Genomic DNA, 21,198 nt, shown 5'->3' on the forward strand with positions numbered 1-21,198 from the left:
TGCTATGCAGACAAGAGCCCTGGGAGGGGCAGTAGCTTGCCCAAGGTTGGCAGAAGTGGTCCTTGTCTGGTCCAGCCCCACAGCCAGGCTGCCTCCCCGAGTATGCAAATGAAAGGATGTGGGGGATGTCATCGTCCCTGCTGTATCACTTCCTCTCTGTTCTATGTTGTCAATGCCAGGCTTGCCGAGCTCAGGGGAAGCAGGGAAGCGTGGGGGGCTGGACCTCCACATGTAACCCAGCCCCCAACCCCACCTCAGTGGGACAGGGCTCACCATATGCCCAGCTGGGGCCTGAGGCCAGCCCTGGGCAGTGGGCACAGGCAAGTGAGGACAGTGCTGTCCCCCACACTGGCCCCGAGTGCCCCCACAGGGTAGGTACACAGGCTCATTCTCCTCACCCCCCCGCACCTGGCTCCCACAGACATCAACGAGTGCCTGGTCAACAACGGAGGCTGCGACCACTTCTGCCGCAACACTGTGGGCAGCTTCGAGTGTGGCTGCCGGAAGGGCTACAAGCTGCTGACGGACGAACGGACGTGCCAAGGTGAACCCCCTGCCGTGCGCTGGGCTGCCCTGGGCTCCCCATCCTCATCGGGTCCCTTCTCCTCCCAGGCTTATGCAGGCCCCTAGGAGGGGAGGCGAGCGTGGATGGGGTTGGCCCACGCTGCCAGGCTGGGCAGCTTTTCAGTCCTCAGCGTGTGCTCCCCTGCACCCTCCCTTCCCTGTCCTTTATGAGTCTAGGGGCCATCCGGTCCAACCTGTCCCTTTTATAGATGGGAACTGAGGCCCAGGGAGGGATCAGCACATGTCCTAGGTCCCAGCCCTCCCCTCCAGGTGGCCCCCAGGCCTCCTCCAGGGGCTGAACCAGCCAGGCTCCTGCGGTGGAGTGCTGCCACCTGGTGGGTGGAATTGCACATCGCAGGCGCTCTCCAACAGTGCGTCCTTAGGGTCCTGGGTGCCTGCTGGGAACAAGGGTGGTGGGCAGAGAGGTCAGAGCAGAAACCAAGAATCACCACCCAGGACAAGCCCCATGGAGTGCAGGATGCAGCAGGAGCCCAGAGGATGGACAGTGGAGGGAGGTGGTCAGGGAAGGCCTCCTGGGGAGGGTTCCTTAGTGAAATGCTTGAAGGATGAGTTTCCAGGAGAAGCCGGGGAGATAAACTCACCCAGGAGATGGCGCTATGGGGCTGAGGAGGCTTGGGGGCCACAAGGAGCCCAGTGGGGCTGGAGGAGGCCCTTAGGAAGGAGGTGGTGCCCTGTGGGACTGGCTTGGGAGACGATGCAGAAGGAGGGGTGGAGGGCTTGGTTTCCCCAGTGGTTGCTCCGTGTGCTCTAGTTGTTTTGTTTCCGCAGGGTACTGGTGGCTCAGCTGCACATGGCCATTCTGGCTATGGGACTCGCAGCTTCTGCCTGCCAGTGCCGCTCAGAGCTGGCGCTGGAGCAGCGTGAGGCCCTGGGGAAGGTGAGAGCAGGAGGCTGGCAAGGCGGGGTCCAGGGCCAGGCCGTCCTCTGCTCACCTTGTGACCCAGACCGGTCACTGCCCCTCTTCGTCCCTGGCTGGACATCCCAGCGCTGTCTTCCTCTCAGGGCACAGGGTCAGGAGCAGGAAATCTGTCCAAGTCCTGATAAGGGCTCCTCTGACCTTGACTTTGTTTCATTCGGCCTTGCCAGGTCCTGTGTAGGGCTGAGGGGCTTGGCTTTGCATTTCCAGCTGCCCTCTGAGAATGGTGGGCGGCTGCCGAGGAGGCGGCGAGATGGCAGGATGGCGGGTCTGCTCCTGGGCTCCAGGCCGAGGCTCTGTCCTCCCTGCCTAACCCCCACCTGTGTCTTCTCCACCCTCTTCCAGGCTCATCTCTCTGGTCCAACACCAGGTCCAACAGGGAGGGGTCTGTGCTCCTTTGCCTGGCAGTCTTGTGATGGGGACCCCAGACACATGCCTAGTCCCCCTTGAGCTCCACAGAATCCCCTGGGCACCCCATGCTGCCACTTCCCAGCCTTTGCGTGGAGCCCTTCCTCCGCTGTCATTCCTGCATTCCAAGCTGGCCTGTCCTACCAAGTCTAGCCCAGGTGCCACAAGCACCAGGAGGTCTTCCCAGATCCCCCCGGGAAGGATCACATCCTCCTTTGAGCACTCACAGCACCATTCCTTCCTTGTGTTAGTGTTCTCGTAAATACACGTGTATTATGAATATGTGTGAAGTGGCATGAGCTAATGTATTCAAAGAATGAACTCCTAACTGCTGTCCCTGTGGAGGATCAAGTTGGTGTCTGCTTTACCCTCGTGGGCCCCCATCAGCTGTCCTATAGGAGCCATTTTTCTCAGAATTTATAGCCAGGATAGACTTGTCTCCCATCAATATATGGTTCATTTTCTTCTTTCCAGAAACAAGTACTTGGTGACCCTTGTTTTTTCCTTTTTTACCTTGGCTTCCAGGAAGCTCATAACCAAATTTCACAGTGTCAGAACTCTCTTTTTACCCTTTATGGGTAGCATATTTTCCCTTCCTTTCTATTTCTGCTGTTTTCCTTATTTTCTCAAGAAACATTCTGGGGTGATAGGAAAATATGCTTGAGTTAGCATCCAAGAGGCTTGGGCTCATATCCTAATTCAGCTGCTTCCTCAGAGTCCTGGGGAAAGCCTGCAGTTTCCTGCAGGTGTGGATTAAATACCTCTACTAATCACAGTTACATATGAGATATTAAAATGGCAGAGGCCGGGCGAGGTGACTCACGCCTGTAATCCTAGCTCTCTGGGAGGCCGAGGCGGGCGGATTGCTCAAGGTCAGGAGTTCAAAACCAGCCTGAGCAACAGCGAGACCCCGTCTCTACTATAAATAGAAAGAAATTAATTGGCCAACTGATATATATATAAAAAATTAGCCGGGCATGGTGGCGCATGCCTGTAGTCCCAGCTACTCCGGAGGCTGAGGCAGCAGGATCGCTTGAGCCCAGGAGTTTGAGGTTGCTGTGAGCTAGGCTGATGCCACGGCACTCACTCTAGCCTGGACAACAAAGCAAAACTCTGTCTCAAAAAAAAAAAAAATGGCAGAGATTCATAATAATCCCTTCTATTCAAACTATTTCTACCTCGCTTGCCTCCAGAAAAGAGGTAAGGTGGCTTCTAACCCAGAAACGGAACGTTGATGGAGACAAAATGGAAAACTGAGCAGCAACAAGAAGTCTAACATTTGCTGTGGGTCAGCTCTGTACTGAGCCTCAGGGCCCAGGGACTGTCCCTCACAGATGTGCATTGAGTCACAGTGGCAGGTCATGCCCACCCACCACACCTCAAATTCCTCCCCGAACTTTGTCTCCCTGTGGCCACACAGACATCGACGAGTGCTCCTTCGAGCGGACCTGTGACCACATCTGCATCAACTCCCCCGGCAGCTTCCAGTGCCTGTGTCACCACGGCTACACGCTCTACGGGACAACCCACTGCGGAGGTCTGCAGCCTGCCTGCCAGGGCCACCTCCCCCCAGAGGCACGCGCCTGGCCACATGGCCACCCACACTGCACCCCATATCCCAACCCTAACCTCTACCCTGGGGGGCCTGGGAGGGATCTCGGCCAGGCTGGGGACTGCTGGGCAGAGGACTTGGCTACGGGCAGGGCAGGAGCAGGGGTTGGGGAGAGGCAGAGGCACCTGCTGGGTGCTGGGCCTTGGCCAGGTTGTGGGGTGGGCCTGGCAGCCATAGGCACTGGGGAACCCTGAGCCAGAAGGGGGCGTGGCTGGCACACAGAAAATCCCACAGGCAATTCGGGTCACAGCAGAAGGGCAGTGCGTAGGGACGGTCCTAATGGAGGAATGCTGGGTCAGGGTGGGGCAACATTGCAGAGGGCCCTGCGGGGAAGGCACTGGCTGGATTGGTGGGAGGGAGCAGCCGCAGCAATGTGGCTGGAGCTCCGGGAGAAGGGGTCATGGTGGGAGAGGCGGGCTGGGAGGTGGCATGACCTGATATGCAGGGTCCATTAGTCCCCAGGGGACAGAGGTTCTGTCCCCAGTGAGAGGAGAAACCACTGGAGGGTTTGGGCAGGGGCATAATATGGCCAAGTTCACGTCATGAGATGCACCCACTAGCACATGGAAAGGTGTGGAATCCGGGGTCCCCGAGGGGACACGGCTCTGGGCACGTGGCTCTGGCACTGTGGAGCTGGGGCAGGGTGGGCTCAGCTGGGGAGGAGGGGAAGGCTCTAGATGTGTTTAGGAGCAGAGCTGAGCTGACAGGACCTGGTGTTACGTAGTTGTGGCAGGTGACTGTGGCCCAAGCATGGCCCAGGTGTCTCTCCCTTTTCTGTGACCTGGGGGTAGCCACACTCACTGTGCCGGCAGCCTGGAGATCAGGTGGGGTCAGCAATAGACTGATCAGGGCACAGGGTGGCTGCTGGAGGTGGGCTACAGATTCTCCGGGAACATCAAAAGTCAGCATCGCTCCCGGGTCCAGCGCTCCCTGGCGTGCAGGCAGCCTGAGCCACGGGCGTGAGGCCCGGCCCTTCCTCTGTCTCTGGTGGGCGCTCTGGTCAGAGGAGGCAGGCAGGGCCTTGGACGTGGCTTCTTTCCCCTGTGCCTACTGTGCGGGATGGGCACTGAGGCTGGGAGGGGCTTGTCCACAGTCCCGCCGCCCACAGGACCCGGCTGGGTGGGAACTGTAGTTGTGCGCCGCCTCCTCTGCCCTCCCCAGTCCGGGTGCAGCTGCTCGAGTTCAGAAACCTGCCGAGGTTCCAGGGGAAGGGAAGTGTATTTGTGCCTGTGAGGAGCCTTGTGCTCCTGTGCGTGTGTGGGAGTGTGTGTGTGTGCATACGTACATTTGGGTGTCTGGCACGTGCAGCTACTTGCTGGGGTGGCATGGTGGTGTCAGGCCCTCGTGTCCCGTGGGCTCTTGCCCTGCCAGCCATGCGGGTGTGGCCTGGGCCGGCCATCCGCATCCTCCTCCCACTCTCACTCCCCGCTGTGCTTCCAGATGTGGATGAGTGCAGCATGAACAACGGGAGCTGCGACCAGGGCTGCGTCAACACCAAGGGCAGCTACGAGTGCATCTGCCCCCCAGGGCGGCGGCTCCACTGGAACAGGAAGGACTGTGTGGGTGAGTGGGGACAGGGCCACCTGCACTGGCTCCTGCCCTTCCACCTGGGGTTGGGTGGAGGTGAGCAAGGCATGGCCACCCGCTTTCTTTGGGCCTTGGGTTAGTAGGCAGGGATTCTCTGCTGCAGGGATATGGCTAATGGAGGGGGTCACAGGTGACAGCAAGCTTAGGGTCAGCTGGAGGCACAGAAACAGGAACCTGTGTCAGAGAGGGGTCCCAAGGAGGAGATCCAGGAGTCAGTGGGCAGCCAGAGCCATGGGGCCAGGACCCTGCTGGTGTCTCAGTGGGGCTGGGGCCTTATGGGGAGTGCAAGTGGAGGCCCCACCTCCCCCAGCTTCCCCTGTGCTGCTGAGGAAGCTGGGGGAGGGGCAGTGGTTACAGGGGTGCAGCAGCAGCACGTCCCATCTGTCTTTCCAAACCCCCTGCCTGTCCAGCTCCAGACCCACAGCTGGGAGCAGGGCAGGGCCCCTAGAAAGGCTGAGTTCCAGGTGGCCTGCACATTCCCTGGGTCCCACACACTGGCTGGGCCCTGACCTAGGCACAGGGCTGCGTGCCTGCCCCCAGAACCCGCTGTCCAGGCCCTTGCCCTGCTGGGCTCTCACGTCCCCAGGGCCACTGGAGTGAGCCTTTCAGATCTGCTGGGATGTCCTTCCGGGCCCAGAGCCTTCCAGTGACTCCTGCTTCACTCAGAATCAAAACCACTGTTCTCCGAATGGCCAGAACGCTGCTCCCGACTGGCCTCTCACCTTCCCCTCCCCCTCGGTTGCTTGTGCCAGTCTCACCACCCTAGATGGAGCCCCGCTCTTCTCTGGGCCTGGAGGGCTCCCCTCGGCACTCCTTGCTCCTCCCTTGCCGTGGGGTCTGCTCGGCAAGGCCTACCCCGACCCCCAGGCCAGAGCAGCAGCCCTGCCCACCTCTGGCCCCTTCTCGGCCCTCTTTGCGATCCAGCTTTCTTTTCCCTTCACACTTCTGTGGCTGTCTGTCGCACTGGAATATAAGTTTTATAGGGTTGAACAGGTGCTCTTGGCCTGTCCTGTTTACTGCTACATCCCCAGCCCCTAGAACAGAGCCTGGCAATCATAGGCACGAAGTATTTGTTGAAAGAATGAACGCATCAAAGAATGGAGACCACCACTTATTACCTGAAATTGCAAAGATGAATTTGTTGCTTACTTAAGTAAGGAATCGCTGCGCTGCTCAGGCACAGTCTTTGTTGGACAAAGCAAACCGCTGGTGTTGAGCTGAGTCTGGGAAAGGGTTTATCGTGCTGGTTGCAGAGGCAGGGCTGGGTGAGGTCGATCCTAGAAGCATGGCGTGTGCTGATCATTGCTCCAGGGCTGACAGTCTTTCTCCAGGGGTATATAAGGAGGTGTTTTTGGGGGATCATACCACAAGTGGCGGCTGAGACTTAAAGGTAAAGGGCAAGATCTGAAGATGCTGTGACTCAAATTTCAGCAGGGCCGCAATTGCTCTGAGGCAGGGAACTCGCCTTGCTGCTGGGTCAGGGAGTTGAGCGGGTTGCTGATGCTCACCTGTTGTTGAGTTTGTACCCGAGAGCATGGCCTAACCTTGGCATGTTCTTACAAGAAAAAAGTTTGTGGCAACTGGGAAGGCTCAGTGTGGACTCCCCACTGAGCTCTGTTCCAGTCCTGCGGATGTCGTGGATGCTCTCGCCCCAGGGATTCTGGTTTTGACTTGCGTGTAATGTAGGCACATCACGGCGCCTATCAACCGTATAGAATTAGAATCATGTGTAAGAGGATTTTCTGGGGCTTCCAGAAATAACCCTCTTAAGTGTACTTTGTCTGGCTGCCCCAGTTGCAGAATAGATCTCTCCCCACCACACACGTAGGGCCTTTGTCCCAGAGAAAAGAAGAGTGTTCTCTGGTCAGAACTTGGGAAAGAACTGAGGACCGTTAGAAAGCCTCACTCCTTGAGCGGTTTTAGTAAACCAAAACAAATCCAGTTCCTGTCCCCTCGAGCCTCCTCCAACTTCCTGTACACTCCCAAGTTTACCTTTTACTACCTTCTTTCACATTCTCACACAGCCAGACACTCTTTAAGGTTCAAGTACTTGTTCCTTCCTCCCCCCTTTACTGTCAGTTTGCATTCCCTCTTGCTTTTCAGGCAACCTTGAACTTTACCCTGAGGGCTGATGTTCTGTGGTAGCAGAATTGCTGGTGTATATGGGGAACTCTGGATCTGACGTTTTACCCACCTGCCAGCCGGGTAAGCCGGCCTGCTGCTGGTTCAGGGGTGCTGGCAGAAGCCATGAGCCTCCTGGGCAGGAGACAAAGGACGTTATTACTCCAGAGCACAGCAAGTGGCATGAGCATCGTGTTTGCTTTGGCTCCCTTGCTCCCCTGCCCCAAGTCCCTCAGGGGTGACTAAGAGGGGTCCAGGCACATGCCGCACAGGCCGGGCAACCCAAGCTGAGCGTGGGAAACTCACCGCTTTCACATGAGTGGAAGCCAGCCTGCTCTTTGTCTAGGGGAGGTGTTACCTCATCCCTCGAAATTGCTGGCTGCAAACATGACCCTGGGAAATGGCCCGGGGAAGAAGCAGTCAGGGCTTGGCATCCTCTGCCTACCTGGCGAGAACCTTCGGGGTGTGATGGATTACCTTCCCGTGACTGGCCCCAGGTGAGCAAGAAAGCTGTGTTCTTGTCTATATGCATTGACAGTCCATTTGTGAATTTAGAGAAAACTGGGATTGGTGGCTTGTTGTTATTCTGTTCTTAGGCAGTGTGAATGTGGGTTCTCCCAGTGGCTCCTTGGCTGGTTTTGTCTACAGGTGTTCTGACGTTTTGTGTTTAACTAGGGGCCAGATGCTTTCATCCAGAGGGTCATAAAGTTTTTGTTTATCTCTAGATTATTTATTTTCTAAGACTCCTTGAAAATGTGCAGCCACATGTTGAAGATCACCTAGATTGTCAATTTCCCATTCCAATTTATTTTTCCAACTAAGTCCTCTATTCTGTGTATGAGCCCATTTATCAAAAGAAAGGATAGGACTCCCTTTATTCTGGTGTTTGGGTCCCCCTCAAAAATATTGTTTGAAATTTTAAAGTCTATGTTTAAAGTCTTCTATTAAATCATATATAGATTTTATTTTTTTTTTTTTTTTTTGAGACAGAGTCTCACTTTGTTGCCCAGGCTAGAGTGAGTGCCATGGCGTCAGCCTGGCTCACAGCAACCTCAATCTCCCGGGCTCAGCGATCCTACTGCCTCAGCCTCCCGAGTAGCTGGGACCACAGGCATGCACCACCATGCCCGGCCAATTTTTTGTATATATATTTTTAGTTGGTCAATTAATGTCTTTCTATTTTTTTGGTAGAGACGGGGTCTCGCTCAGGCTGGTTTCGAACTCCTGACCTTGAGCAATCCGCCCGCCTCGGCCTCCCAAAGTGCTAGGATTACAGGCGTGAGCCACCACGCCCGGCCATATATAGATTTTTTTTGAGGGGGCATGGGGTCTGGCTGTATCACTCGGGCTGATCTCGAACTCCTAGGCTCTAAGATAAGCACAAGTTAGGATTATAGTCTAAATTCCTACGCATGCAGGACTTCTGTGGGTCAGTTGCAGCCTTGGTATAACAAACCCATGATAGTCACTACAGTCAGCCAGAAGTGTGTGCTTAGAATGGCCTCCCAGGTCCCCCGACCCAACAGAGGCTAGCAAGGGCCATGCTATCAATGCCCTGACAGTCGTTACCCAAGAATCTGGAGAACAAAGTGACCTCCTTTCATGTGTTGACAGAACAGGAGGGTCTGCTTGAAGACTTTATAAAGGTCTGCCTAGTTGTCTGCACAAATTGGTCCCTAGGCAAATAGACCTGTGACCACTGGTCCTGGGGCCACCTTGGGCTGAGTCAGACGGTGCAGAGCCTGTGTCCGTCTGCTCCCCAAGGACACAAGACCCCTATCCACCCAGCGGACACAAGACCAATCAGACTGCAACATAACTCATGGGATACAACTTTACGCAACAGTCAAACAAGAGCAGAGGCAAAGCCCACAGCAGAATGCGCCTCCAACCCGGAGGGCTCATTACCCAATCACAGCTCCATTTGGTAGCAAAGTCGTTAGCGCAAGAGCTCCGCACGGCAGGTAAGACTCGGGTCTCTGTTGAGCTGCGCTCTCCTAGAGACCAGTCTGCAGGGTGGACGAATGTCTGTGGGTCCCAGGCTTCCACAGAACACTGGGAAACCAGGGTTTTCTAAAACAACCCCATCCCCAAGGATGAGATCGCCACTCAGATTCTTAAACCAAAAGGCTGAGTTTACTGCCTACGGAAGGGAGAGCTGTGCTTGTCAGGTGTGTTCATTGAGCGAGCAAACTGCTTATCCCTCACAGTGAAAGTTTATTTTAGGTTGTGTCAGGATTAGGTTGGTGAGAGTCTTAAAAGCATGGCCTGGCTAGACGCAGTGGCTCATGCCTGTAATCCTAACACCGGGAGGCCAAGGCGGGAGGATCATTCAAGGTCAGGAGTTCGAAACCAGCCTGAGCAAGAACGAGATCCCGTCCCTACTAAAAATAGAAAGAAATTAGCTGAACAACTAAAAATGTGTCGAAAAAATTAGCCGGACATGGTGGCGCATGCCTGTAGTCCCAGCTACTCGGGAGGCTGAGGCAGGAGGATCACTTGAGCCCAGGAGTTGGAGCTTGCTGTGAGCTAGGCTGACGCCATGGCACTCTAGCCCAAGCAACAGAGTGAGACTCTGTCTCAGAAAAAAAAGCATGGCCTGTGTTGGCCACAGAAGGGAAGCAACTGAGCCTAGACTTCTGGTCACTGGAGTGACTGCACACTTAGGACTGACTCAGAGCGTGAGGCTGTCACTAAGGAGCTGGCCTTCAGAGGTGTGTCACTTAAGCCAATTGTCACTGACTGATTAGGCATCTGTAAAATCTGTTCTAATATTTACCAAGGCTATAGAACTGCCCGTCTTTTCCTGAGAGAAATTCTGAAGAGCTGTTTGGGACATCTTCAGACACCTATGGGTGTGTTGGGGAGCTGCCCGAGAGACGTGGTTCCCAGTGGCCCATCCCATGCTTAAAGGTCAGGTCACTGCCAAGAAGCTCATGTTCAGTGACAGCCAGCCATTCCCTCCCCCAGACAAGGATGGACACCTGCTCTGGAGAACTCGGCCTGCCCTCAGGGAGCTCCTGGCCTGGGGATGGGGCACGAGATAGCTCGTGGCTGAAGGGGAAGAGGAGCCAGCTCTCTGGGCCCAGCATCCCTACATGGCCAAGTGGATCTGGACCCTGCCATCTTCAAGCCTCTTCCCACCAAGACAGTCTAGCATGGGAGGAGGCATGGCAGGTGTCCCTGTTGGTCCCTGCTCAGGGCCCTGCCAGCTCCAGGAAGCCTCCACCCTGGCCTCAGGCTCGCTCTTGTGTCTCCTTCTCCTCAGAGACGGGCAAGTGCCTTTCTCGGGCCAAGTCCTTGCCCCAGGCCCAGCTATCCTGCAGCAAGGCGGGTGGTGTGGAGAGCTGCTTCCTTTCCTGCCCAGGCCACACGCTCTTCATGCCAGGTAACCCCAGGCTGTCCCTGGGATGGGATGGTGTTGTAGGGGGCTTCTTCCCTGATGTCCAGCCCCTGCTCCCTGCTGTTCTCCAGGAAAGAGCCCGACCTAAGGAAGGGCCCTGATTGTGAGTGATCCAGGGCAGCTGCCGGTTCTCTGTAGACCTCACTGTCCTTCTCGGCAAAGGCAGTGGCTCATTCCTGCCGGCCACTTACCTGTAGCCTTGTAGCAGAAGCAAACTGGCATAGGGGTCAGTCCTGACCTTCAGCTGATTCAGCAACCCCTCTTAGACCCCAAGAATTTAGGGCCCAGGAGGGGGGTGCACCCAGCCCCATCTCACCCACTGGCCTCTCCGCAGACTCGGAAAACAGCTACACCCTGAGCTGCGGAGTTCCAGGCCTCCAGGGCAGGATGCTACAGAAGCGCAACGGCACCAGCTCTGGCCCCGGGCCCGGCTGCTCAGGTAACCTTTCGGCCTGTCCACACTGCACACACCTGGGTGACCCCTTGACTTTGCGTCCAGCACCATGAAGGGGCACGTAGGGGCACCACCCAGGGAAGAGCTTCCTGGTCTGGGCCCTGCCCAGCATGGCCTGAGGCAGTGGAGGTGGGCCAGCCAGGACCTAGAAGCCAGCAGGCTACAGGCTGCGTTCCAGCTCAGGCCTGTGGCCCATGGGAGAGCCCTTCTGGCTCTGTCACAGTACAAGGGTGTTCCAGTGACTCTAAAATGCGAGTCCACAGATCTCAGGCTCTGTTCCAGTGGAGTAAGCTGCATCTGCTGTGGCAGTGAGCCTCTGAAAGCTCTCCGAGTCAGAAAGCTCCCCTTGAAGGCTGTGCCCAAGAAGTGCCGAGGCTCAGCATGCTCTCAGTCCTTTGGGAACAGCAGCAGGGCTGTGGGCACAGCACGGCCAGCCTTCCCACCAGCTTGGGGGCCGGGGAAGGTCTTCAGCAGCTTTTGTTATGCAGAATGCTGGATTTGATAAGACAGGTGCATTTGTGTATATTTACCACATGCATGATGTGATTCTAAGCATCTGTGACTATAAAATTTTTTTAGTCGAAGGAGCGATGATTTGCCCTTCGAAGGAAGCAGCAGTTCCTGGTATCTGTAACATTTCACACCCCTAGGCCGGGCGCGGTGGCTCACGCCTGTAATCCTAGCACTCTGGGAGGCCAAGGCGGGCGGATTGCTCGAGGTCAGGAGTTCAAAACCAGCCTGAGCAAGAGCGAGACCCCGTCTCTACTATAAATGGAAAGAAATTAATTGGCCAACTAAAAATATATACAAAAAATTAGCCAGGCATGGTGGTGCATGCCTGTAGTCCCAGCTACTCGGGAGGCTGAAGCAGGAGGATTGCTTGAGCCCAGGAGTTTGAGGTTGCTGTGAGCTAGGCTGACGCAACGGCACTCACTCTAGCCTGGGCAACAAAGTGAGACTCTGTCTCAAAAAAAAAATAAAAATAACATTTCACACCCCTTCCCTTCCTTGTTCCCTGCTCTTTTCTGTTCTTCCCTCCTTCCTAAAAGCATGAGGCACGCTAAGCTAATGGCTTTGGTGATAGGGATGAGAATACCTCTGGCTGGATGACCCCTGAGTTTAGGCCTGACACTGCTCCCCAACACATACACACACACACATTCATCTTTACCAAGCCTTGCAGGGAGAGAAAGGGGCAGGGAAGCTTCCCCTACCCTGGGAGGGCTGCCAGGGAAGAGTGACTCAAACCAAGCCCCACCCCAGCTCCAGGTGGATTTGTCCCCTGGCAGCCCCCGTCCCCCAGCACCTCCTTGCCCACAGGAGAGGCCACCACCTGGGGGATTTTGGCTTTCCCTAGATGCCCCTGTCACTACCATCAAGCAGAAGGCCCGCTTCAAGATCAGAGATGCCAAATGTCACCTCTGGCCCCATAGCCGGGAGCGAACAAAGGAGACCTCAAGGCAACCGCTGCTGGGTGAGTGGGCTACCCTGGTGCCACCACATACTAGGGGACAGGGAGGGAGCCCCCAGGCCTGGAGCTGGGGCCCAGGCCTTTCCAGGAAGAAAGCTTCCAGCTCTGATTCCACGAAGATTCTTTCTCAAACCTGCCTGAGCTCTGAGCACACAGCAGGCTTCGCCTGAGTCTCCCCTGGCCAGACCCTCAGCAGGCCCTGAGCTGGGGGACACCGCTCGTTAATGCATATGCAGGAGGTGCTTCCACGTGCAGTGGTGTGGTGGACTCAGAAGGGCTCTGTGCGAGACCTAGGTCAGCCACCAAACCCTCATGAGACCCTAAGCCAGCCCTGGCTTTCTCCAGCCTCAGTTTCCCCATCTGCACCATGGACTATTAGGCCTGGAGGGACCCTTGCTGACAGCAGTCTGTGTGCAGGGCTAGGTAAGATCCTGCTCCCTGCCCCAGGCCACCATGGTCCCTTCATTGTCTAGACAACTGCCACGTGACTTTTGTGACCCTCAAGTGCGACTCCTCCAAGAAGAAGCGCCGTGGCCGCAAGTCCCCTTCCAAAGAGGTGTCCCACATCACGGCAGAGTTTGAGGTTGAGACGAAGATGGAAGAGGCCTCAGGTAGGTGAGGGCTTCTCTCGTGGGCTGCTGCGGACCTGAGGGAAGACAGCAGACTCGGCGCTGGCGGGGTCTGCTGGACACGAAGCTGGGCTCCCCACCCTGCCGTGGCTTCTGGAGGAGAGGCCAGCCTGTGAGCAGAGGGGACTGGCCTGTAGCCGGTGGTGGAAGAGGCAGCAGGGCAATTCGAGGAAGGGCTCCAGGGACCACAGAGAGCCACATGGCCTCCCTCCACACCCCCCACCGCCCCCTTGCTGGTGCCCAGAAGGGCAAATGTGTGCAGCTCCCCAGAATGGTCACACCAAGAACTATCTCCCCAGGTTGCAGAAGGAAGCTTGTCACCCCAGCTTGCTTCATCCCACTGCTTTCCTCCTGGCTGTGAATGAGTACCGAGTTGTGACACAGGAGTTGAGATGTGTCTGCAGGTGTGCGTGAGGTGTGCCTGGCCCTGGGCCCGGGCCCCATGGAAGGAAAAGGCTCTGCCCCGACAACACTCCCCGCCACAGAGAGGCAGCCGTACACGACTCGAGGTGGTGGGCGCGTGAGAACAAACAGAGCCTAGAGCTGAGGTCTCTCCCCACCAAGGGTCTCAGGAAGCCTTCCCAGAAGTGGTGCCATTTGCGTGAGAGCTTGAAATCAAAGTTCACTGGGTGGAAAAGCTGTCATGCAGTGGCATGGAGGAAGAGGGAATAGACTAGGCAAAGGCACAGAGGTCAAAAAGAGTAGGATGTGTCCAGGAAGAGAGGGGGGCAGGGGGACAGACAGTGGGGTTCACCCAAGCATTGGGAGCATTAGGGATTGGGGCTGGCAAGGGCTGGACCCCAGAGGGCTTGGATTCAAGGCCAGAGAGCTAGACACTATCCTGGGGACAGTGGCAGTCCTCAGGGCTCTTTGAGTGACAGAAAGAAGCCCCTACCCAGTGAGGTATGTGTGACATGTTGCCATGACAGAGGCATGGCATGCACTCAGATCTGTTTCGTGGCCTTTGGCAGGTCACACTTCTCAGAACCTCAGTCTCCTCACCTGTCAGATGGGCATGACAGTGGCACCTTGCCCCAGGGCTGCTGTGAGGGTGCACTGAGGTGGTGCAAGCAGAGGCCTAGCACAGCGCAGGCCTGGCATGGGCACCCTCAGCAAAGAAGGCAGCTGCTGGTGAGGCCACGGTTACTCTGTTCTCTTTCTCCTGTCCCTGCAGACACCTGCGAAGCAGACTGCGTGCGGAAGCGGGTGGAGCAGAGCCTGCAGGCTGCCATCAAGACCCTGCGGAAGTCCATCGGCCGGCAGCAGTTCTACGTCCAGGTCTCAGGCACTGATTATGAGGTAGCCCAGCGGCCGGCCAAGGCCCTGGAGGGACCGGGAATGTGCAGCACAGGCCAGGTGCTGCAGGACAGCAAATGTGGTGAGTCCTTGCCCGTGGCCACTCAGATGCTGACTTGGCAAACTTTCTCTGTCCTTCTTTGCTCGTGCAGCCTGGGTAAGCAGCACTGGAATATTCTATAGAAGAATATGGGCATGTGTACACGTGCACACACGTGCATCCGTATGGTTTCTGTAGGGCTGTGCTTGTGCGTGTTATAAAACTGTGAGTCATACGGATACCTCGATGCAACACCCCAGGGTTCTTTGTAACTTCCCCGCCTCCATGTTTGTAAGCCTCCTCCCCAGGAGGGAGAAACCTGCTCCCTTTCTCCCCCATTTTCTGATGCACCCGGTTTCTGGGCTTGAGCACACAGAGATGACCACCCGGCCACCATTCCCCACCTCCACTTCCAGCAGTCTCTCCGCTTTGCCTCTGCAGGGGCCTGCGGGCCTGGCACCTACTTCAGTGGCGAGCTCAGCCAGTGTGTGCCGTGCGTGCCGGGGACCTACCAGGATGTGGAAGGCCAGCTCAGTTGCACCCCGTGCCCCAGCAGCGACGGGCTTGGTCTGGCAGGTGCCCGCAACGTGTCTGAATGTGGAGGCGAGTGTGGGCCCTCCCTGGAAAGAGAGGTGTCAAGGGAGAGAGGGGGGCAGATAGGGCCCCTCCTGTCCAGGCTGAGGCTCCCAGAGCAAAGTCCTGGTGTGGCCACAGAGCACGGTATTTTCTAAAGCTCTTGCCATTCCCAAACCCTTTCATGATTTCCGTGCAGTCGCCTCTTAACGAAGCGTATTACAGATCCCAGAGCGTCGGCGTGTCTCGGCGTACACGCCAGTTACCACACACCCAGTGCACTCAGCATGCTTTTCAGATTGCACTGTGCCATTTGGAAAGGACTTCACAGTACGCAAACACTTACAGGTCAGCTTAGGGTTTATAACAAGATGCATCAGTGCTTTACAGTTGGCCCAAATATATTACATTTTATGGAATATTCCATGATCAAAACGCTTTACACAGTGTACTGTATGCTGGAACAAGAACTTTGCTCTATACAAAGAACTTTATAATTTGCCTTGTAAATGGTTTAGAAAGCCCTTTTTCAATTTACCAAGCACAATTGGGTTTGCAAAGAGCTTTTCCAGTGACTACCCCACACTTAACCCCATCTGTGAAACGGGCTTATAATCTCCTCATAAGCCTCCCTTTCAGGGCCACTGTGGGGCTCACCTAGAAAATGGGGGAGAGACTCAGCACCCTGAGAAGTGTGGCACCTGCGAGGGTGGCTGAGTGGTCCTTGGGGTAGTGGAAACCTCCAGCCCTCTCCCAGGGACAGAAGCCGGCTGCTGTCTGGCCCTTGGCCTGCTTCTGCAGTGCAATCTCCACCCCCAGGGGGACTGGCATCTGTTAGAGCACAGGGTGGCCACTGGTGGGAGAATCACTGTTGGGTTAGAAGCCGAGAATTCCAGGGTCTGGGCTGAGAGGACACTATACCCACCCTTTACTCAGTGCCAGAATGTCCTCTGCATCCTGACTTTCTGCTGGAATCTATGTTGAGCTGAAATTGGCTTTCCTGTGGTCTCCTCCCTTTGTCCCAGGGGTGCCCTTGGGTACCTCGAAGACCCTCGCAGCCTCTCTTGCCTCTGCTCTGGCCAGGCGTTGCTGATAGACAAGGCAGCGTCGGTCAGGAGCTGACCAGGCCAGTTCCTCCTGCCCGTGGGGAGAGCACCTCTGAAATAAATGATGCTCCCCGCCCATGGGGTACCCACTTCCAGCTCAGCACAAGGCCACTTGTTCTTTGACCCCCAGCCCTTCTTGCTGGTGGGAGCAGTAAGGCCAGGCTTGGCCACGGCTACATAGCAAACCGCTGGCAACATCTGGACTGAGGGCCCAGCTTCCTGCCATCCAGGCCGCTGCGCTCTCCCCACCTCGGGCCTCTGGGGCAGACAAGGGCCAAGAGCAGGGCCTGAGGCCACCCACAGCCTCAGTGACCGCAGCGCCCGCTCACGCCTGAGTCATGACCTCTGACTTCCAGGCCAGTGCTCTCCAGGCTCCTTCTCAGTGGACGGCTTCAAGCCCTGCCAGGCCTGCCCTGTGGGCACGTACCAGCCCGAGCCCGGGCGCACCAGCTGCTTCCCCTGTGGCGGGGGGCTGCTCACCAAGCACGAGGGCACCGCCTCCTTCCAGGACTGTGAAGCCAAAGGTGAGGATGCCCACCTGCCCACCCGACGGTGGGGCCAGGCTGCCCAGGTGCGTCCTCCCTCAGCTCCTCCCACCTCCACCGCGGTCAGAGGAGGAGCCTGGAGCCATCAGGCAGTGGACACAGGTGACCAGCACTAGGACACGGCTGCAGTTACAGTCACCAGCTTGCTGAGTGCCTAGAAACAGTGAGGGGAAGGAAGGTTGGGAAGGTGAGGAAGGTGTAGAAGGGCAGGGCCAAGGTCAGGATCAAGGCAGACTCGCCTCGGTGGCCCCCTCCTCACCCACCAAACCCAGTCCCCACTCTCAGCAGGTGACACTGCTTAACCCCACACCTGCCTCTCAGCAGCTGCCAGTCTGTCTGTGCTGCCAGCAAAGGCCGGGCACCCTGGCCTGCGGTCCCATTGAGTGGGCTGCTGCGTCCCCAGGGGCTCCCCTGGAGCACTAACTGCTCCGAACTCTAAACAAGGAAATGCCCACCTTCTACCTCCACCCGCTCTGGCCCCGCCCCACTGACCTTATAGAAGGACTGTCTGGCCTCCTGGCCCTACTTCCTCTCCTGAACCCCTCTGGTCACACTGTCACCCCCACAGCCCCCATCAAGGTGACCCGTGTGATCCCTGCATTACTGGAGCGAGACACATGGCCTGCGTCTGCCGCATGCCCCCTCCAAGTGCTCTTCCGGTCTTCCAGGAGGCCGCCCTCGCTGGCCACCTACCCCCACCTGTGGCGGACCCCGCGCGGTGGGAGGCCATGGGGTGCGGGAAGCACCTTGAACTTTGTGCTGAGACGGACCTGGAGGGCACGGGAGGCCCTGGGGAGTGTAACCCTGCCCCGCCCTTCCCACCAGCATCACTCACCCCGTGTGTGTCCCGTCCCCGCAGTGCACTGCTCGCCTGGCCACCACTACAACACGTCCACCCACCGGTGCATCCGCTGCCCTGTCGGGACCTACCAGCCTGAGTTTGGCCAGAACCACTGCATCACCTGTCCAGGCAACACCAGCACGGACTTCGATGGCTCCACCAACGTCACGCACTGCAAAAGTAGGTGCTGCTCTTCCTCACAGGAGGGGCTGGGTTGGTCGTGGGGCAGGGGGAGACCTGGTCACACACCATGGCTGCGGAGAGACTCTGGACTCCCTGCTCCATTACGCCTGCTCTCCGGCACCCGACATCCACCTGGAACCAGTGGCAGGGAGGGGCAGCCCCACCTAGCCCTGCTCTGCGGGGTGGCACAGCACCCATCATTCCCCACTGCCCGTCCCTCCCCAGCCACAGCGTGAGCTCTGCCCAGGCCAGGCCCTGCTCTAGTTTCTGGGTCTGCTGGGGAGCTGACGGCCTACAGGGGTACTGATTGGACCTGCTGGGGAGGGGACAGGCTGATAAGGCCCAGCACAGAGAGATAGGGTGGGCCAGTGTCAGATAAGGCAGCCCAGCAAGAAGCAGCCACTTGGGCGGGGCCTCAGAGAACCTCTAGGCGTGCGTGCAGGACCTGCCCTCCCACTCGGGCAGCCCAGGCAGGGGCCCCCAGGGAGATGGGCTCAGGGCCTGGCTGGCATCGGAGGGCTGGGTGGAGGCTGGGCCAAGGAGGGAACAGGAACACCTGCCAGCCCTGCCCTGGGCCTCCCAGGCTGCTGGGGCCCTGGCCGGCCAGTGCACTCTTCCAGCTGAGCCTGATCAGGCCCTCGGGCCATTGTGCCACCAGACCAGCACTGCGGTGGTGAGCTTGGTGACTACACAGGCTACATCGAGTCCCCCAACTACCCCGGCGACTACCCAGCCAATGCCGAGTGCGTGTGGCACATTGCGCCCCCACCCAAGCGCAGGATCCTCATAGTGGTCCCCGAGATCTTCCTGCCCATCGAGGATGAGTGCGGCGATGTCCTGGTCATGAGGAAGAGTGGTACGTGCGGAGCGGGGACCGGGGGCAGCCTCAGCCATGTGCCCACACCCCTCACCATCTTGGCACAGCTCCACCAGGCAGGGGTCTCTGCCCCCTGGGACTCAGGACAGGCCACAGTTCACCTGTCAGGCCGGTTTGAAACCCACTTGGGTCTGACTATAAGAGTTGGTGTTACAGAGCTCTGTGGAAAGGTCTAGAAAGCTTAGGGTATGCCCTGAGCATGAGTCAGGACCTGGTCAGGGCTGGTCTCAACTCTGGCCACAAGCCAGTCTCTCGTCCCTGCTGTGAAAGGGCAGGGTCCCACAGCAGGTCTGGGCCCAGCCTGGGACCCTTCTCCAACCCTTCTTGTCACCAGCTCCCCTGGCCCCCCACACCCTCCCCTTCACGGTCCACCCACAGCAGAGCCCAAGGCAGGGCAGCCTCTCCCGTCTCGGGGCACCTCAGGAAGGCTCCCCAGGGAGCAGGGAGGGGCGGCACCCCAGGCCCAGGAGGCTCACTGTTCACTCCCAGGGACAGGGGACTTCCCAAGTCTGAGCCTTCAGCCCTGGCTATGTGCTGGGTGCCGGGTGAGCCCTGTCACAGAGGAGCAGTGAGCTGGAGGGAGACAGAGCTGGAGGGGGACTGCGATACAGGATTCACCAGGGCAGAGCAGGAACATGGGAGGGAGCAGTCAGGGAGGCTTCCTGGAGGAAGGGGCACAGAAATGGGTCTCAGAGGACTAGTAGGAACCAGGGTTGAGGGTAGGGAAGGGCATGTGAGACAGAGGGAACAAGCACAAAGACTAGAGAGCCTTTGTGTTTAGGGGACCAGGGTTCCCCCAAACCTTTGTGTTGGGGGACCAAGGTTCCTCACGGGCTGGGGGCTGACGGGGTGGGGGCCTGCGGCCTGCAGCAGGAGGGCGGGTCTGTGGGGATCTGCCACCTGCGGCGACTCAGTGGCGGCGTGGTGCCCTGCAGCCTCGCCCACGTCTATCACCACCTACGAGACCTGCCAGACCTACGAGAGGCCCATTGCCTTCACCTCCCGCTCCCGGAAGCTCTGGATCCAGTTCAAATCCAACGAAGGCAACAGTGGCAAAGGGTTCCAAGTGCCCTATGTCACCTACGATGGTAAGGCACAGCCACCTCATCGCAGTCCCCTGTGTGCCAGCCCAGCCCGGGCCCCAGGATGCAGAGGTGGGCACACATCCTGGCTGGCACAGACCCAGAAACGGCACAGGAGGCGCCGACGCCCACGGGCGGGAGTGGCAGCCGGCGTGTAGACGGGGGCGTGGCCAGGGGTCTGCGGGCGTCAGTGCGAGGCACTGCCCAAGCAGGGTTCTGAGGTGAAATAGGGGTTTCTAGGTAGCTGAACCCCAAGGAGGGAAGTGCAGGTGGAGGGAACCCCAGGTTCGAGGGCACAGAGGCAGAGCTGCATGCAGCCACACCAGAGGCCGTGGTGGCGGGGCGGGGAGGGGGAGGCCGGAGGGGGGAGGGCAGCGGGGGCCTCACCGCCCTCCCCTCCCCCACGCTTCCCAGAGGACTACCAGCAGCTGATAGAGGACATCGTGCGCGACGGGCGGCTGTACGCCTCGGAGAATCACCAGGAGATCTTGAAAGTGAGTTTGTTGGGAGGGAACCCGGGTAACCCTGCAGTAGTGGCCTGTGGTGAGCCAGGGCCAGCCCTGCCCCAGCCCTGTCCCTGGCCACCTGGAAGAGGGAGGGAGGGAAGGTGGTGATGGGAGAGAAGGAGGCCCTGGGGTCACAGGGGCTCTGGGAGCGAGGACTGTCCCTCCAGACCAGGAGGCCTGAGACAAGCTGCCTGTGGGGATGTGGGGACCAAGACCTGGTGACGCGGCCTTGGGCAGGTTCCTTCCCAGCTCTCAGCGTCACTTTCTTCATCAGGGAAATAAGGGTAGTTCGACGGGGTGATATCTTAAAATTGGTGGGAGCCACCTAACGCCATTGTCACTTGGAGCCGCCCCTACCATTGGGACCAGGCTTCTTCCTCTTTCTGATTATGGCCTTAAGAAGCAGAGCCACCTTGTCACAGAGGGTACGCGGTGACTGTCACACAGCGGGCACTGGCCGGAGGCCCAGGGACCTGGTTCTCACCCTCAGCCTGGGAGCCCAGGGTGGTGCAGAGCACAGAGCCGGGCGAGGCCACATGGGCCTGGCTCACCTGTTCCAGTTGTCACAGGGTCTGAGAAAGGGACTGTTGCAGAGTTCAGGGAAGATTCACCTGGAGTCTTCCGGGCCTGCAGCAGGCAGTTTGTCAGGCGTGCGGTCTGCCCACCGCTACGGCACGCAGGCTCCTCTGTCCTCCTCAGGCCACCGTCTGTCACGGCAGAAACCACGGTCATCCTGGCCTTCCGTTTGTCAGTCTTATAGGCAGGGGCGCTCTGTCCTCCTCACCCTCCCTGCCACCCGCCCAGCCTTCAGCTCTGCCCCAGTGCCACCCTGCAGCCGGAGCAGCTCTCCTGGGCCCGGACACAACTGGGCAGCAGCTCCCAGTTCTCCATATGCGCCACACTCTTGCTCGCCAAGAGCTTCTCTGGAACATTCTTCCTCGCCTCTTTCCTCAGTGAATGTCC

At 58.0% G+C, this 21,198-nt stretch overlaps 1 protein-coding gene across 2 annotated transcripts in view; it reads left to right on the plus strand.

The window, feature by feature from the left end:
- The window catches only part of SCUBE1 (signal peptide, CUB domain and EGF like domain containing 1), a 124,737-nt gene that overhangs the window by 98,648 nt on the left and 4,891 nt on the right, over positions 1–21,198 (plus strand). For both annotated transcript variants that reach the window (XM_076006930.1, XM_076006931.1), the window contains 14 exons: positions 422–544; positions 3,330–3,446; positions 4,962–5,084; positions 10,498–10,617; positions 10,967–11,071; positions 12,444–12,560; positions 13,031–13,168; positions 14,361–14,564; positions 14,964–15,125; positions 16,558–16,725; positions 17,606–17,767; positions 18,429–18,626; positions 19,583–19,735; positions 20,144–20,223. In XM_076006930.1, the coding sequence (XP_075863045.1) occupies positions 422–544; positions 3,330–3,446; positions 4,962–5,084; positions 10,498–10,617; positions 10,967–11,071; positions 12,444–12,560; positions 13,031–13,168; positions 14,361–14,564; positions 14,964–15,125; positions 16,558–16,725; positions 17,606–17,767; positions 18,429–18,626; positions 19,583–19,735; positions 20,144–20,223 (1,970 nt within the window). The remainder of the gene's footprint in view (positions 1–421; positions 545–3,329; positions 3,447–4,961; positions 5,085–10,497; positions 10,618–10,966; positions 11,072–12,443; positions 12,561–13,030; positions 13,169–14,360; positions 14,565–14,963; positions 15,126–16,557; positions 16,726–17,605; positions 17,768–18,428; positions 18,627–19,582; positions 19,736–20,143; positions 20,224–21,198) is intronic.

This window comes from Microcebus murinus, chromosome 10 (assembly GCF_040939455.1).
Source record: "Microcebus murinus isolate Inina chromosome 10, M.murinus_Inina_mat1.0, whole genome shotgun sequence".
NCBI lineage: Eukaryota > Metazoa > Chordata > Mammalia > Primates > Cheirogaleidae > Microcebus > Microcebus murinus.